General features: G+C 44.0%; 4 protein-coding genes across 4 annotated transcripts; 2 read left to right on the top strand and 2 right to left on the bottom strand.

The window, feature by feature from the left end:
• Positions 1–440: 440 nt before the first annotated feature.
• Positions 441–1,445, top strand: PAAG_05516 (hypothetical protein; the record flags this gene model as incomplete). The annotated part of the gene is made up of 1 exon (XM_002792741.2): positions 441–1,445. The coding sequence occupies one exon, from the start codon at positions 441–443 to the stop codon at positions 1,443–1,445; it is 1,005 nt and encodes a 334-aa protein (XP_002792787.1).
• Positions 1,446–3,466: 2,021 nt separating this feature from the next.
• PAAG_05517 (hypothetical protein) lies at positions 3,467–4,969 on the bottom strand (the record flags this gene model as incomplete). Its single annotated transcript, XM_002792742.1, has 3 exons — positions 3,467–4,094; positions 4,181–4,623; positions 4,721–4,969. The coding sequence occupies 3 exons, from the start codon at positions 4,967–4,969 to the stop codon at positions 3,467–3,469; spliced, it is 1,320 nt and encodes a 439-aa protein (XP_002792788.1).
• A 1,150-nt stretch (positions 4,970–6,119) lies between these two features.
• Positions 6,120–8,969, top strand: PAAG_05518 (cell division cycle protein; the record flags this gene model as incomplete). Its single annotated transcript, XM_002792743.2, has 6 exons — positions 6,120–6,163; positions 6,247–6,274; positions 6,348–6,403; positions 6,497–6,746; positions 6,823–8,314; positions 8,377–8,969. 6 exons carry the CDS (start codon positions 6,120–6,122, stop codon positions 8,967–8,969), a joined length of 2,463 nt encoding a protein of 820 aa, XP_002792789.1.
• A 3,319-nt stretch (positions 8,970–12,288) lies between these two features.
• Positions 12,289–13,401, bottom strand: PAAG_05520 (hypothetical protein; the record flags this gene model as incomplete). Its single annotated transcript, XM_002792745.1, has 1 exon — positions 12,289–13,401. One exon carries the CDS (start codon positions 13,399–13,401, stop codon positions 12,289–12,291), a length of 1,113 nt encoding a protein of 370 aa, XP_002792791.1.
• Positions 13,402–15,093: the final 1,692 nt, after the last annotated feature.

The raw sequence follows: 15,093 nt of genomic DNA on the forward strand, positions 1-15,093 counted from the left end.
ACATAATTACGTCTGTTAATTTTTCTTCAAAACTTTGGTAGCTTTTTTGACTTTGCCTTCAATCCGCCTGCCACCTGGGCGGTTTCGACCGAAAACTGCCGAACCCATCACCCCATTGGAAGTTCTAGAAAAACATTCTCAGCCCCAGTACCATACATCTTCGCCTCCCCGCGTCTATCGCGGCCGATTGAATCGTATTCTCATTGATTTTTATTTTCTTTCCTTTTCCCTCAACTCAGACAACCCTCAAGGTGTGACTGTTTGGATGATATCTGTTGGAATCATACTCCGTTCTGATAGCGACGGTTACTTCTTTTGAGCTCTGAAGAGGCTGGTCAGCCGCCACAAGGCATTCCGAATATTTTTTATAAAAAAAAAAAAAAAAAAAAAGAAGAAGAAGAAGAAAAAAAAGAAAAAAAGAAAAAAGAAAAAAAAGAACAATGTTCAAACGGGTCGTCTTCACGACCGTGACACCTCTCCCTCCCCATATCCCTCGAGATATTGTCATCAGCACACTCCACGCCCACAGCGAGATAATAGAATTGAACCCATTGGTGGTCAGCCACAAACGATGCAAAGCGCCACCCAACGCCCCGCCCGACGAGTTCCATTGCATCTGGTACGAACTGACTGATAACATTCAGTATCTCCCGGGGGGGATAATAAAGGGCAATATCACCTACAAAGCCTGCTTTCACGATTTACCACGTGGCCTGCAAACGCACATATACGCCCCAACAGGTCTGGATATTAGGAACAGATGGAGCGTGAACGGAAATATGCCAGGAGAGCCGCGGGAGCCTGTCGAGCTGGGTCTGCCCAATGTGCCCCGAGAAGGACTATATCTCAGAGAAGACGTCGATATGCGATGCAATATCTTCGCTGCCGGTTTTGTTAGGAAGACACTGAAGGAGGCTCATGCGGTGTTGGTTGAGCGACTTGTTGTGAAGGCTGATCTGCTGAAGGGCAAGAGGGAGGAGACAATCTATGAAAAGGCATATCCGGCGCTAGCTCTACAGCTGCATTCTTTATATTCCAACCAGGTGTATTCGGGGGAGGCTCCATACACGCCATGCATCACGTTGCCTCCAAGCCCCGTTTCCCCCACAACGCTTTCGTCCGGAAGTACCCCGACACGTTTCCCGAGCACGGTACATCCCTCCGGCTCCAAAACCGATCCCAATATGCATAACTACGTTGGCGGACCCATGCATTATCTGACGACGCCGCATACCTGTTGCAACCACTGCCCTATCTGCCCAACCAGAGCAGAAGGCGGGTCTGACCAGACGGTGCCCATACCACAAGCCGCAGAGATGGATTCCACAGAATGCCAGCCAGCACAAGCAAAGGCCTATGCTGCCAAGCGAGCTGCTGTTCGGTTTACTCTAACTCCTCCTCCGCCTTCGCCTTCGTCTCCGTCTCATATATATGAACTGGAGTGACCTTTTTCCCCCCTCCCTCTTCTAATTTTCCCCTTTCTCCCCTCCATATTTTCTGCTTCCATACTTTCCGCTTGTTTGGTATTTCCTGGGGATCGAAATTCCAACCCAGTTCCTGCCCCCTCCAAGCCTTTTACTGGAGTGACCACGGTAAGGGGCGGTGTGGCAACAGAGTTATCCTGGGCTGGCGCATGGCATACTTTAGTTTTGGCGTTAAATTGGCATAGTTTACCTATCAGCTTTTCGTCAATTGGTGGGACTTTTACAACAAATTCCCTTGACAGCAATTTTTTTATTTTATTTTATTTTTTTTGTTTATATTTATCTTTCCCTTCTCTTTTCTTTTCTTCTCTTCTCTTCTCTTCTCTTCTCTTCTCTTCTCTTCTCTTCTCTTTTCTTTTCTTTTTCCCTTTTTTTTTTTTTTTTATATTTTTAGGCATACGTGGTTTGACCCAGCATATTGACCTTTTTCAATTCTTCCGATGTCTTGGGTATTTCATGGAACATAATAGCATTCTATAAATCTCACTCGTCATGATCCCTTCTCTTTTCCCTCGTTCTTTGCTGTTCACCCAATGGCTCACCACAAATCCTCCTCTCCGAGCAGTGACCCAGTTATATTAGCTAGTATGAAACAATTTTTGAAGACCACCTCCCATCTCTGGGCTCCTCTCGAAAAGATGTTAAATCCTTCCACTTAACTTTTCTAAGCTGATGTAGATATCTGTCGAATGGGTCATTTTGCCCACCCATCCGACACGGAGCAGATGCAGCTTCAGACCAATACTACAGCATCCCCACAGGCTTCAGTAGATGGATGATGGAGAGGAAACCTTTGTGAAATACATCCCATGTCAATCTCTCACGAAGTGCCAGCTTGTTCTTGACACGTGCATTCCTCTTATCATCAAAACCTCCACTTGAAGCTGTGTCCCGTCTGCACTGTGGAAGACACTCACATCTGCGGCTGTTGTCCTGTAAAAGGAAAGAATTGATGTGCCGTTGCGGGCTGTTGTCATGTTTGTCGATAGCATTGAAGGGGCGATAAACCATTATACAAAATGAACATAAATGAATCTGATCTGTGTTCTACACATCATCTTGACCTGGAGGGGGTTGTTTCGTAGAGCATTCTCTCTGATCTTGTAGGGGAAGCTTGGGAAGTCCACGCAAGTTGGATTTCCCCTGCCACCATTGGTTCCCTCTACCTACCTTAAATACTCTGTCATCCTCGCTGTCGTCGTGCTAGTATCTGCATTGGTAGATTTTCCTGGTCCTTTTACAAAATGCAGAGCCGGCTACTTAGTTATGTGGGCTAATATCTTGGTTTTCAGCTAAAGGGGTTTTAATATTCAAAAACAATGTCTTTGATACTGGAAGTACCAGTGGGTTTCTACCACGGGCTGACGCAAGCAAGCTTTTTCCTCTTACGATTGATGCGGGTTTGTTGGGCTTTGATTAGCTTCAGATTGATTGTCAATTTATATAACAATCGCTGACTTTGTGCAGAGAACCTACGACTCATATTTCTTGCTCCGCCAGTCCTTTGATTCTACGTGTTGATTTGTCGTTGGAAGGCTGGCGCGGAGCCTGTGAAACAATTTACATACTTAGGAAGCAGTCGAGAGAATATCGTGCAAAGGATAGATCTCTAGCCTTGCTCTGTCTACGACTGAGGACGGCTTTCCCCTTAAAACAGTACGCCGATTTGGGTTGGGTCGCCTTGACCTCAAGGAGAGCGAATATCAGAAGGTAGTGAGCTACAAGACTTCCCAAGTTCTTCGAACCATGATCTATCAATTGTAAGACCTTGACTATGCTTGAACATATCTTTTATCATAGGAACGAGTAACTCTCCGAAGCACACAGAAGAGGATATAAAACTGAAAAGATAAAATGAAACCGCCAGCGGCCAATCTTTAAATCCTAAAAGAAGAAAAATGAAAAAAGAATCACCACCCTCAAATCTCACCCCCTTTTCATTTAAGAACCTCCAAAATACTCCCCGGAATCCTGTCCTCAAATTACTCCATCGCGACCCTCGCCCCTCCACCCATATCCATGCTCGGCCCTGCTCCGCCACTCATTATCCCCCATCCACCTCCCTCCCCTTCCCGGCCCCCGTGCACCTCAATTTCATCTCCATCAACTCCCTCCACCTCCACCCCCTCACCACCTGTAACTCCTCCAACTTGGTCAGACCCATCCATCGCCCAATCCTTGTCCCAATGATCATCCCCATGCTCCTCGTCCCACTTCTCGAACATCCTAGTAGCCTGCGTGTACAGTGGTGATTTTAGGAAGGGTGCAACATCCCATACGTTGTGGGGGCGTGTGAGCATGTTCCCGGGTAAAAGTGGGTCGATGTCGGAGGGGTAGGGGGGATTGAAAGGGCAGGTGTATGTGTCTGGCATCTTTGTCTCGACGAAAGCGCCTGCGTCCACGGTTTTGTATTTGCCGTTGGAGAGGCGGATGGTAATGCTGACGGGTTTAGGGTGTTTGAACGGCGTTGTTTCGAACGTGAGGAGGCTGGTTCGCTCCTTGTGGGATAGATTGAAGATAGCGAGGCCTGTGACAGTGTTGACTGTCGCTGCTTCTGGTGTTCCTGCCCTGACCCTGAGGAGTTTGACACGGACACCAAGGACGGTGTGTCTAGAATTGTGTTCGAGACTTTTTCGCATTGCAGAGTGTAGTTAGCCAAGTTTGCTGGGGTCATGTCCCCGGTGATATCGAAGGACGCCTGAGCATCGATAATGTAATTTAGCACATTGGGAATCATGGCGGGACCGACGAGGAAGATTGGGTCGCCTTTTCGTAGGCTTGTTTTGAACTTGTCAGGGGCGAACTTGTCGGCTACCGCACGGAGGTAGGAGGGAGTGTAAATTATAGACAGGGAAGACGACGAGACCAAAAGGGGAGTATTTTCATATGCGGAGACTTGTTGTCTTAGGTTCCCTGAAAATGTCATAGCTCTGGTCCGTTTCAGGACATAGGAAACGGCACGGGGTATCTGGTTGAGAATAACCTTAAAGTTCTTGAAAACTTCGAGGCTTCTTGGAATACATATATCAGTGAAGATACATGTAAACCAGATAGGCATATTTTGTCGCGTGAAAGAAATAAGAAGATCGTGGAAGTCGGGTTTTCCACCGCCAATTTCAAGGTCGAGGCTGTAAACCCCCTTTTCCCCTTGAGAGAACCTTCCGCGTGCGAGAGGGGAATTGAGATTGTTAAAGAAAAAAAGAAAAGAGAAGAGAAGAGAAGATAAATGGAAATACGAGCTCTCCATAGCGTAAATCCAAAGTCGAGGGTTTACCCCCTTTATTCTCCTGTGATATTTCTTCCCATTTCTTCCCATTCCAATGAAGACACTGGGCATTGTTACTAAGGCGCAAAAGGTAGATAGCGAACCACCGCTGACTCTTAGAAATGGCACTGGGTATTTCCCAGGTCATATGGACGGTTTGATGCAGGACACAAGTAACTGGAAGGAGTTCCCCCTGAACCGCCCCAATGTTGCTCTCCATGACTTGATTCAGTCATGGTAGGATAGAGAAGCTGTTGCTTTCCCATAGAAGAAAGGCAAAGAAAATAACATTGAAGAAAAAGACTCAAAATATCATAATTATCCCAGGTCATCAGGTTAGAGCATCATCCTAAGAGTCATCCCCGTGTGTCCATTTCCCATAACGGCAAGATATGTCGACTGCATCGGACACAAAACGGCATATGCTCGACAAGTGAAGACAATAGGAATGAAAGAGGATTTGGATCCCAAATCCTCCAATGGAAACAAACAGGCCCATATTGAGAGTCTTTGTTGGAAAAACTGTCTGATAGCAACTGGCTAGAATACGCATGAAGCATCTCAGGGATGTGGATAAAGAAACTGTTACGAGAAAGTTAGTTAGCTTAAGCTTCATCACATAGCTAGTTGCAAATGCGCCAAATGAAACAATATCAACAATTATCATTCCCTCCCGGTCTCCCCAACCTTTATCTCTCCCACTTATACCTTGCTTGGTCCCCTTAAATCCTCATTTCGATTCCATTGGACCTTCATGTCTACAATGCACGTGACTTCCTTGTTTGTTCTAGTGTCTTCCAATGGGTTCCTCGTATGACGGCAGTCTCTGATTGGCTGACAGCAGGCAGCTGGATCACGTAGTTAAATCAGTCACATTTGACTAAGCAGAGGGCAGCTTGGCAAACGAACAAACCAACCACCAGAAAAGTCAGCCCGAGCGGAAAGAAACACATTCTCGGGTGGTTGTCATATATTCGTGTCTGTTATCTTCTACCGGTTTCTATCTTCTTGGTCTTCCTCTCTAAATACCTGTCCTCTCGGTCTTCATCTCTACTCCCATCTCCCTTTTCATTGTGATGTACTTATGTTGTTTCTGACGTGGTCTTTTCTGCATCTACCCACTCGACATACAAGCGGGTGCCTGGATCGTCATATCTTTCTTCCGAGTTTCCCATAGCTCTAGCCTCACTCAACATCCATCCAAACCCTTCAACCTCTTCTTACAACGCTTTCACAACACCCTCCAACCTCCCCCTCTACAACAACCCTTTTGATCTACTTTTTTCTCTCTCTACACACCTGCCCTATCTCATAATCTCCCTCCCTCACATTTTCCTGACTTCCGCTTTCTTCTTTTTCGCCCTTCCAACATGTCTGCAGAGCCAGATCACTCGAAGCACAAGGTCAACCTGACGTGAGTATCTCTTGCTCCACACCTGGTTTATGCTTGCTTCTTAGTTGATTGCGGCTGCAGTAAGTGCTAACAGCCCTTTCTAGCGATCCTTCAGGTGCCGAAAAACATGAGGTGAGCGCATTTTCAGCTAGCTGTTCAGTAACTTGGTTGCGGAGGCTGGCGGCGCTAACAGCTATCCCTCCAGGACCTCGACACAGCAACAGCCATCCTCAAAAAGAAAAAGAAGCCAAATACCTTGATGTGAGTATTTTCATTTTTTGCTACGCTGCTAACAACCTAGGAAAACTAAAGTCATTGTAAGGTATATATCATACTGATTTGTTTGGCCAACAGGGTCACTGACGCCGTTAACGATGACAATTCCATCATTGCCCTCTCCAACAACACTATGGAGACTCTCCAGCTGTTCCGTGGTGATACCGTCCTCGTCAAAGGCAAAATGCGAAGAGATACTGTCCTGATTGTCCTGGCTGATGACGATCTGGATGATGGGAGTGCTCGCATAAACCGTGTCGTCAGACACAACCTGCGGGTTAAACATGGCGATGTCATCACAGTCCACCCATGTCCCGATATTAAATACGTAAGTTTTTCAGATCTCCAAAACATGACGTTACTACGTACAAAGACACGATAACTTACGTTACACATGGAAACAGGCGAAACGGATTGCAGTCCTGCCCATCGCAGACACCGTCGAAGGCCTCACCGGCTCCCTGTTTGACGTTTTCCTGGCCCCATATTTCCGTGAGGCCTATCGACCTGTTCGACAGGGTGACCTTTTCACCGTACGAGCTAGTATGCGCCAAGTCGAGTTCAAGGTGGTCGAAGTGGATCCCCCAGAATACGGTATTGTTGCCCAAGATACGGTCATCCACTGCGAGGGTGAACCCATCCAGCGTGAGGACGAGGAAGGTAACCTTAACGATGTTGGCTATGACGATATTGGGGGCTGCCGGAAGCAGATGGCTCAGATTCGTGAACTGGTTGAGCTCCCCCTTCGCCACCCTCAACTTTTCAAATCTATCGGTATCAAGCCTCCTCGTGGTATCCTCATGTTTGGTCCCCCTGGTACCGGCAAGACCCTGATGGCTCGTGCCGTTGCCAATGAAACCGGCGCCTTCTTCTTCCTGATCAATGGACCTGAAATCATGTCCAAGATGGCTGGTGAATCCGAATCAAACCTACGAAAGGCATTCGAAGAAGCTGAGAAGAACTCTCCCGCTATCATCTTCATCGATGAGATCGACTCTATTGCTCCCAAGCGTGACAAGACCAACGGAGAAGTTGAACGCCGTGTTGTCTCGCAGCTTCTGACATTGATGGATGGCATGAAGGCCCGCTCCAACGTCGTCGTCATGGCCGCTACCAATCGACCCAACTCCGTCGACCCTGCTCTCCGCCGTTTCGGTCGTTTTGACCGTGAGGTCGATATCGGTATCCCTGATCCTACTGGTCGTCTTGAGATTCTTCAAATCCACACGAAGAACATGAAACTTGCTGAAGATGTGGATTTGGAATCTATTGCTGCTGAGACCCACGGTTATGTCGGTTCGGATATCGCATCTCTGTGCTCTGAAGCTGCTATGCAGCAGATCCGTGAGAAAATGGATCTTATTGATCTGGATGAAGATACTATCGATGCAGAGGTCCTTGACTCCCTGGGAGTCACCATGGAAAACTTCCGCTTTGCCCTTGGTGTCTCCAACCCATCTGCTCTCCGCGAGGTTGCAGTTGTCGAGGTCCCCAACGTCCGCTGGGATGATATCGGAGGTCTACACGAGGTTAAGCGCGAGCTAATCGAGAGCGTCCAGTATCCCGTCGATCATCCGGAGAAATTCCTCAAGTTTGGCCTTTCGCCATCCAAGGGCGTTTTGTTCTATGGCCCTCCTGGTACCGGTAAGACGCTGCTTGCAAAAGCTGTTGCGAACGAATGTGCAGCCAATTTCATCTCTGTCAAGGGTCCCGAACTGCTGAGCATGTGGTTTGGTGAATCTGAGAGCAACATTCGTGATATCTTCGACAAGGCCCGTGCGGCTGCCCCATGTGTTGTCTTCTTGGATGAGTTGGACTCCATTGCCAAGTCTCGAGGTGGATCTGTTGGTGATGCTGGTGGTGCTTCTGATCGTGTCGTCAACCAGCTTTTGACCGGTACGTAATTAATCCAATGCCTGCTACTCCACTAAATTATACCCCTAACATTCTCCATCTAGAAATGGACGGCATGACCTCCAAGAAAAACGTCTTCGTCATTGGTGCCACCAACCGTCCCGAGCAGCTCGACAATGCTCTCTGCCGACCCGGCCGTTTGGACACCCTAGTCTACGTGCCCCTCCCTAACGAAGAAGAGCGCGTCGACATCCTCAAAGCCCAACTTCGCAAAACCCCGGTCGCCGCAGACGTCGACCTCAAATTCATCGCTAGCAAAACCCACGGCTTCTCCGGCGCTGATCTGGGATTCGTTACCCAACGTGCTGTAAAATTGGCCATCAAGCAATCCATCGCACTCGACATCGAGCGTGCTAAGGAGCGTGAAGCTGCCGGCGATGACGTTAAGATGGAAGAGGATATTGATGCTGAGGATCCCGTGCCAGAACTCACTCGTGCACACTTTGAGGAGGCGATGCAGATGGCCCGTCGGTCTGTGAGTGACGTGGAGATTAGGAGATATGAGGCTTTCGCGCAGAGCATGAAGAACTCGAGCGGGAGCAACTTTTTCCGCTTCCCGGCAGCCGAGGAGGCGGGTGATAATGCGGGTCAGAATGGGTTTGGGGATGCGGGGAATGACGATAGCCTCTATGATTAAAAAGGATTAGTTTGGGTGGTGTGGCCTTTCTCTTTTCCATTTTAGTCAGTTAGATTTGGTTCTTGTTGATGATAATCCCTATGCTCCTCGACTTTTGCCCCTCTAACTCTAACAGAACTTGTGTACAACTGCCTCCCCATTCGCCCACCCCTTTTTGTTTTCCATCTTAAAGCCCTATTCCTCTTCTTGCCCCTGCGAGCATTTCAAAATTTTCAAGTTTGGGTTTTGTTTTATTTTTCCTCCCTAAAGATTAAAGAGTTTGATGATTCGATCGATGATGGGTGGGATGGAATAGGATGGATGAGATACGTTTCTTTTTTGTTGCTAAACTTACTGTGTATCTAGTTCTCTCAGCTTGAATTAAATACAGAGTATTGCCTTTTCTTAAGTTTTATTTTACGCCGTTTTAAAATATTCCGGGGAGTAATTGAATCAATGCAAAACAGATGGGGCTAAAACGCTCAGCAACTTGGAAAGTGAAAAAGGGGGGCGGAGAGATTGGGAGACTGAGATTTGCTTCTCCCGAGATCAGTACTCCTAACCCCTTTTGGTTCACGTCATCTAGCTGGATTTTCATGCTATATAGCCACGATCCTTTTTTTGCAATTGTCGGAACACTGTTCTGGTATATCTTGTTTGAGATGTCGCATGGCCCTTTTCCCTTGTTACTTCGATGCTTGCTCCTTAGGTACAGATTAACCGTGCCACGCGCACTCACCATTAGTGAGTATGCCCCACTGTAAAGGAAATATCACCATAATGAAAATCTTCTAGGATCACCAATCTTCAAAAATTAATTAATGGTCAACACCATGCCTATCTATAATATAAAGATTATCTATATACTCATTAGAGTGTGTAGAATCTCTGATAGATTGAGATTCATTAATAACACCATGTTGTAATTAATTAGCATTTGATTTGAAGACTTTGATTCCAATTGACTGTAGAACTCTATTTCTCTCTTTTATTGATTTCTCTTCCTTACAATGCTTGATCTTGTGATTGACATCTTTGATAATGAGGACCTCTTCTACCTGCACTTGTCTGTGGCTGTTTTTTAACAATTTAATGTCTATTTATCAAGTAATGAGCAGATAACTCATTCTCTCAATATGCATCCAATTTTGTCTGTATCAGATTCTTCTTGAAGATCTTATTCAATCATCAGATTAGATCAGATGTCAAAATAATTTTCATCTTTTATATGATTTTATCTGCTGTTTTGATTTGATAATATAGTTTATAACTGTATCTGAGAGTGTCAATTGAAAAAATATGATGAAGAATTAAATCTCAGAAGATAAAGTAAAATTGAAGTATTCTTCATCATCATTATCATAAATAAGCAGCTTTGAGCTATCATCTATATTATATTATCTTAGATATTGAAGAATTACTTTTTATTTGATTGAATAAATCTCATGATTGATAAATTCATCTCTAATGATAATAGGTTTGAAGATTTGATAATAGATACTCTCTAGATTAGTAAGAAATTATCTCTCATTATATTGTATATATCTGTATCAAGCAACTTCATTAATTACTTTTGTATGATAATACTTATATTGCTAAAAAGACATATCATCAAAAGATTGCAAGATGACTTATATGAGATGAGAATTCAAATATAATGATATTATAAAAGTCACAATATTGAAGAAACTCTTCAGTAAGATAAAATTTATTAATCTCTTTCTCTTAATGCTTTCATACAGAGTTCTATATATAATTTTAAATTCTCACACCACATTTGTGATTTTTAAATTTGATTTTGATTTTATGATGTCTAATGTCATCTGAATCTGATCTTCTGAATATTTAATATTATTAGGCATGGTGGTGATGGTTATTAATTTTTGAAGATTGGTAATGAATATACAAGAAAGAGATTTTCATTACAGTGATATTTTCTTTACAGTGGGGCGCACTCACTAATGGTGAGTGCGCGTGGCACGGTTAGTTTATTACTGTCAGTATCAATCAACCCCAATCGAATTTAGCGTGCGTAGTTATAAATCAGCCTTAGCCCCCTTATATCGAACAACTGTGCAGCATCGTTAGCAACCCTGGAAATACTCTCTCTGCACAGACAACGAGGTAAGCAGTTATCACTTATATCTATATATCGAAATTGAGGCTTATCCATCCTTTATCTTTTATTTGGTGTCAGGTCAGCTAATTTTAACATTTCATGAGCTGGCTGGCGCCGTTTCACATGCAAGGGATCTGTAGTTATTAGTGTATGTCAAAATATAGCACCATTGAGAAAAAGCTGCGCATATTTATAAACTAATCGTTATCCCTCGGTGCAGGATAAAGAGACTTGGTCTGGAACGTTGAAGATGGTGTGAAGGCGAACACAATCTCGAAAATTGAGAGCTAGATATAATCGTATATTCAGCACAATTTGACGTACGTATTAGAATCTATTTAAAATCTTTCTTTCGTCGAAGAAGGAGCTGGATGCTGATGTTATAAGGCGGAGAAGGAGATCCTAGACGTGACTTTTCCTTGCGAGATGGACATTTAGGAGGAGGGATTTGGGGGGGACGAAAGGAAAGAGAGAGTAGCCAGCGGAAACAGAAATGGGTTCTTATAAGTTAGATTTGTACAGAGAAGAAAGGTCGAAAGGCCATGGCGGGGAAAAGGAAAAGGAAAAGAAAAGTAAGAGGAATAGACAAGAATAGGGAAATAGTTGAAGAGAGGGGATAGCAGACAAACAAATAGAGCTCAGATTTACCGGCCCCCTTTTTCCCGCTCCCAAATGCGATAACTCCCATGAACTTCTTGTAGCTTCCTCGCATGCTGTTTACGAACGGCGCTAAAATGGACAATGGAGGCGGAGGGTGGGTGCCGATAAAAGAAACGAAATGAACATAGTATACAGGCAGTAGATACCCGGCTAACAAAGCATATGTTGATATGCGAGTATGTAGTGTCGTCTATATAAAGTAAAAATGAAAAAAGAAAGATGGAAAAACATAGAGAGGGAAAAGGCAGGGGAGAAAAATGTGAGGATAAAAGATCCCATCCATCCACCCATCCATGAATCCACCTATCCGTCCCTCGGCCTCTGTATTTCCGTGAATCTGGTTGGAGAAGGGGTAAAGTGTTCCCGGTCAAGGCGGAGCAGAAGACGAGAAAACACGACCTGCGGAGTTGGCAAGGCAGGTAAGTTAAGTCGAATACCTCGTGTCTGGAGGGGATATGGTCAGGGTATAAAAAGGGGTCAGGGGGGTAATAAAACATGGAAAGCTAAAAAAAAAATATATCAGTGTTTTTATCACCGCCCCCTGACATGTCCCACTCAATTTCACGCTTTCTTCACCCTCTTCTCAGGCTTCCCGTCGCCGTTCTCTTGTAACTTGTTCTTAGCGGTGAACTTGGATTCACCACTCTTGCTGTCTGTTTTCAGTGAAGGAGGCGGCAGCTTTTTGGAGGATGCTGTGGTGCCATTGGTATTAAAGATACCATTTTGGTTTGATGATGAAATCGTAGTTGATGTTGTTGTCGCTGCTGCTGCTGCTGCTGCTGCTGCTGCTGCTGATGATGATGATGATGATGATGATGATGATGATGATGATGATGATGATGATGATGATGATGATGATGATGATGATGATGATGATGATGATGGTGATGGTGATGATGATGATGATGGTGATGATGATGATAATGATGTCTCCTGTTGGTCGCTCGTTTCTCCATTGCCAATTCCGCTATCATTTCCACCAGTAGTTGTGGCGGTGGGAGTAGAATCCGTCTCTGCATCTCCTCCTTCCACAACAAATACCTCATGCAACGCTTCATGCAGCATCTTGACACCCTCCACCACGACAAATTGCGGGATGCGGATATCCGGAAACGCATCCCCGCCAGCACTGTCTTCCTCTTCAGTATTATCAACCCCAACCCCATCCTCAGTCTGTTCATCCACCAAATCACTATTCTCTCCATTTCCCTTAGCTGCCATCCCAGCACCAACAGCAGTAGCACTATCCTCAACAATCCTAGCCTTAGCCCTGGCCTTCATCTGCTCCTTTCTCTTCCGTTTCCTCCCTTTCGCCAAGGACAACACAGAGACATCCTCGCTACTCGAGGCAAGTGCAACGACTGTATCGACGACCTCTTCGAAGCGGTCACAGTGTCCTGCGCGAAGGAGTTCGAGTGCGAGCCCGCGCACACGTTCCGTCCAGCCGGAGCGCTGGAGGTAGCCTAGGATGGAGGTGTGGAGATCTTCCAGCGGGGAGGTGAAGGAGGTGGAGGGGGTGGAGAGGTAGGCGAAGAGGGCGGTGGAGGGGTCGTTGGATTCTGGGGGGGAAGACGGAGGGGTGACGGTGGTGGCGGTGGAGGAGGAGGTGGTGGGTGAGTGGAATTGCTCTTGCTGTTGCTGTTGGTTTGACGTTGAGAAGGTTGTGGTAGGCATTGTAGCGCTTGTAGGTAGGTATTTTTAAGTGTATGGGAGGTTGGAGAGGGTTGGTTTCGTAGATTCGTGCGGGGTTAGATGGGGTAATTAGGGGTGGAAAAAGTCGCAACTCGTGAGTGTCAGATGAAATGGATGCTCTGTGCAAACTTCTAATAGCAGTATTCTGAAGAATGGGTGGCCAGCGCCCGTCTAAGTGGATGTAAAAGCTGTCGATTTGGCAGGTCAGGTTAAGGTAGTGGATCAGTGAACTGGGCAGGACGACGAAGAGTGAACAGACTGTTGAACGAAACAACTTCGGATTGTTAGAAACTGGACTATGAAGGAGAATTAAGAAAGAGAGAAAGAGACAAGGAACAAAAAGCAGATACTTTACCCCCCAAGAGACTATACAGTTAATCTCATCTTCTTTACCAGACGCAACTGATGAATGCTGCGTAGGGAATGGTTGTTCGTATGTGTCTTTGAGATTTAGCACCCCTTCTGTTTCTTCTACCTAACTTTTCTTTTCTCTTCCGTTCCAGTTTCCTGAGCGATTAAGACATAATCTAAGGCAAAGGCCAGACTATGCAGGGTGTTGATTTGAGGAATTGAAGCCAGGATGAGTGGGCTTGAGGGAGAAGAAGCACCCAAGCATTGGCGGAGGTGGAGAACGGGCGGAGGGCGGAGGTTGGCGTCGGAGAACAGCACGATATTTCCAAAACGTCATTTCTTGGCACCCGCAGCAGTAAGCCGGCGGGAATGGCCTGTGATTGGCCCGGCGAATGAAGCTGTGGCTTAGTCAGGATTGGCATTCCTTAGGGTTGTTTAACTTGTAGGAGCCTGGAGACGCTTCCATGGGTCTACGACTATTCATGTTGTATTACATTTTGCTGTTAAGACAACTATGTAATTTATCATCAAACAGGTCATATCAAATAAATAAGTGGTTAAAATTAAATTATTTTCAACTTTTTAATTAATTTTAATATATATAAAAATATCTTTAATTTTAAAAAATAAAATAAATTTATAAATAAAGTAAAAAAATTAAATTATATTTTTTATTATTTAAATAAAAATATTTATCTATCATAAAATATCTATTTATATATATATTTTAAAAAATTAAAAATTAAATTTAATAGCAAAAATTGATATTAATATTTAAAAAATAATTTAAAAAATTATCTTTAATTTTATATTAATAGATAAATTAAAAAATTATATTTTATTAAATAAATAAAGCTTTTAAAAAAAGAGAAAAAATATTTTATTAGTTAATTAAAAATAATTTTTCTTTTTAATATTAAGTTAAATAAAAATAATAATAATTGCAGATATTGAATTTCTACTCTTTCAATTTAATAATTTAAATATTATTGATTAGATTATTTTATCTTCAACTAACTTTTTTATTTTCATTAATTATGCAGATAACAAGTTTGCAATAAATCTGCTACTTTGAAAAATCAATATAACACAAGTACATGAAAGTTTACTTTCATTTTTTTTAAAAAATTTTGTTTATAAGAATGAGATTATTTTACACTATATAATATCTGCAAATAATATGACAGATGATATTATCTTTAAAAATCACTAAATTTGCATACTGGAAGAACATTGTAAAGTTGTGAAAATAAAACATAATGCTCCCTCCTTTTTAACTGGTTTTTTCACAGTCTTGTTTTTCTAGTTGATTCTCTACCTGTA

The sequence above is a fragment of the Paracoccidioides lutzii genome, assembly GCF_000150705.2.
Source record: "Paracoccidioides lutzii Pb01 unplaced genomic scaffold supercont2.14, whole genome shotgun sequence".
NCBI lineage: Eukaryota > Fungi > Ascomycota > Eurotiomycetes > Onygenales > Ajellomycetaceae > Paracoccidioides > Paracoccidioides lutzii.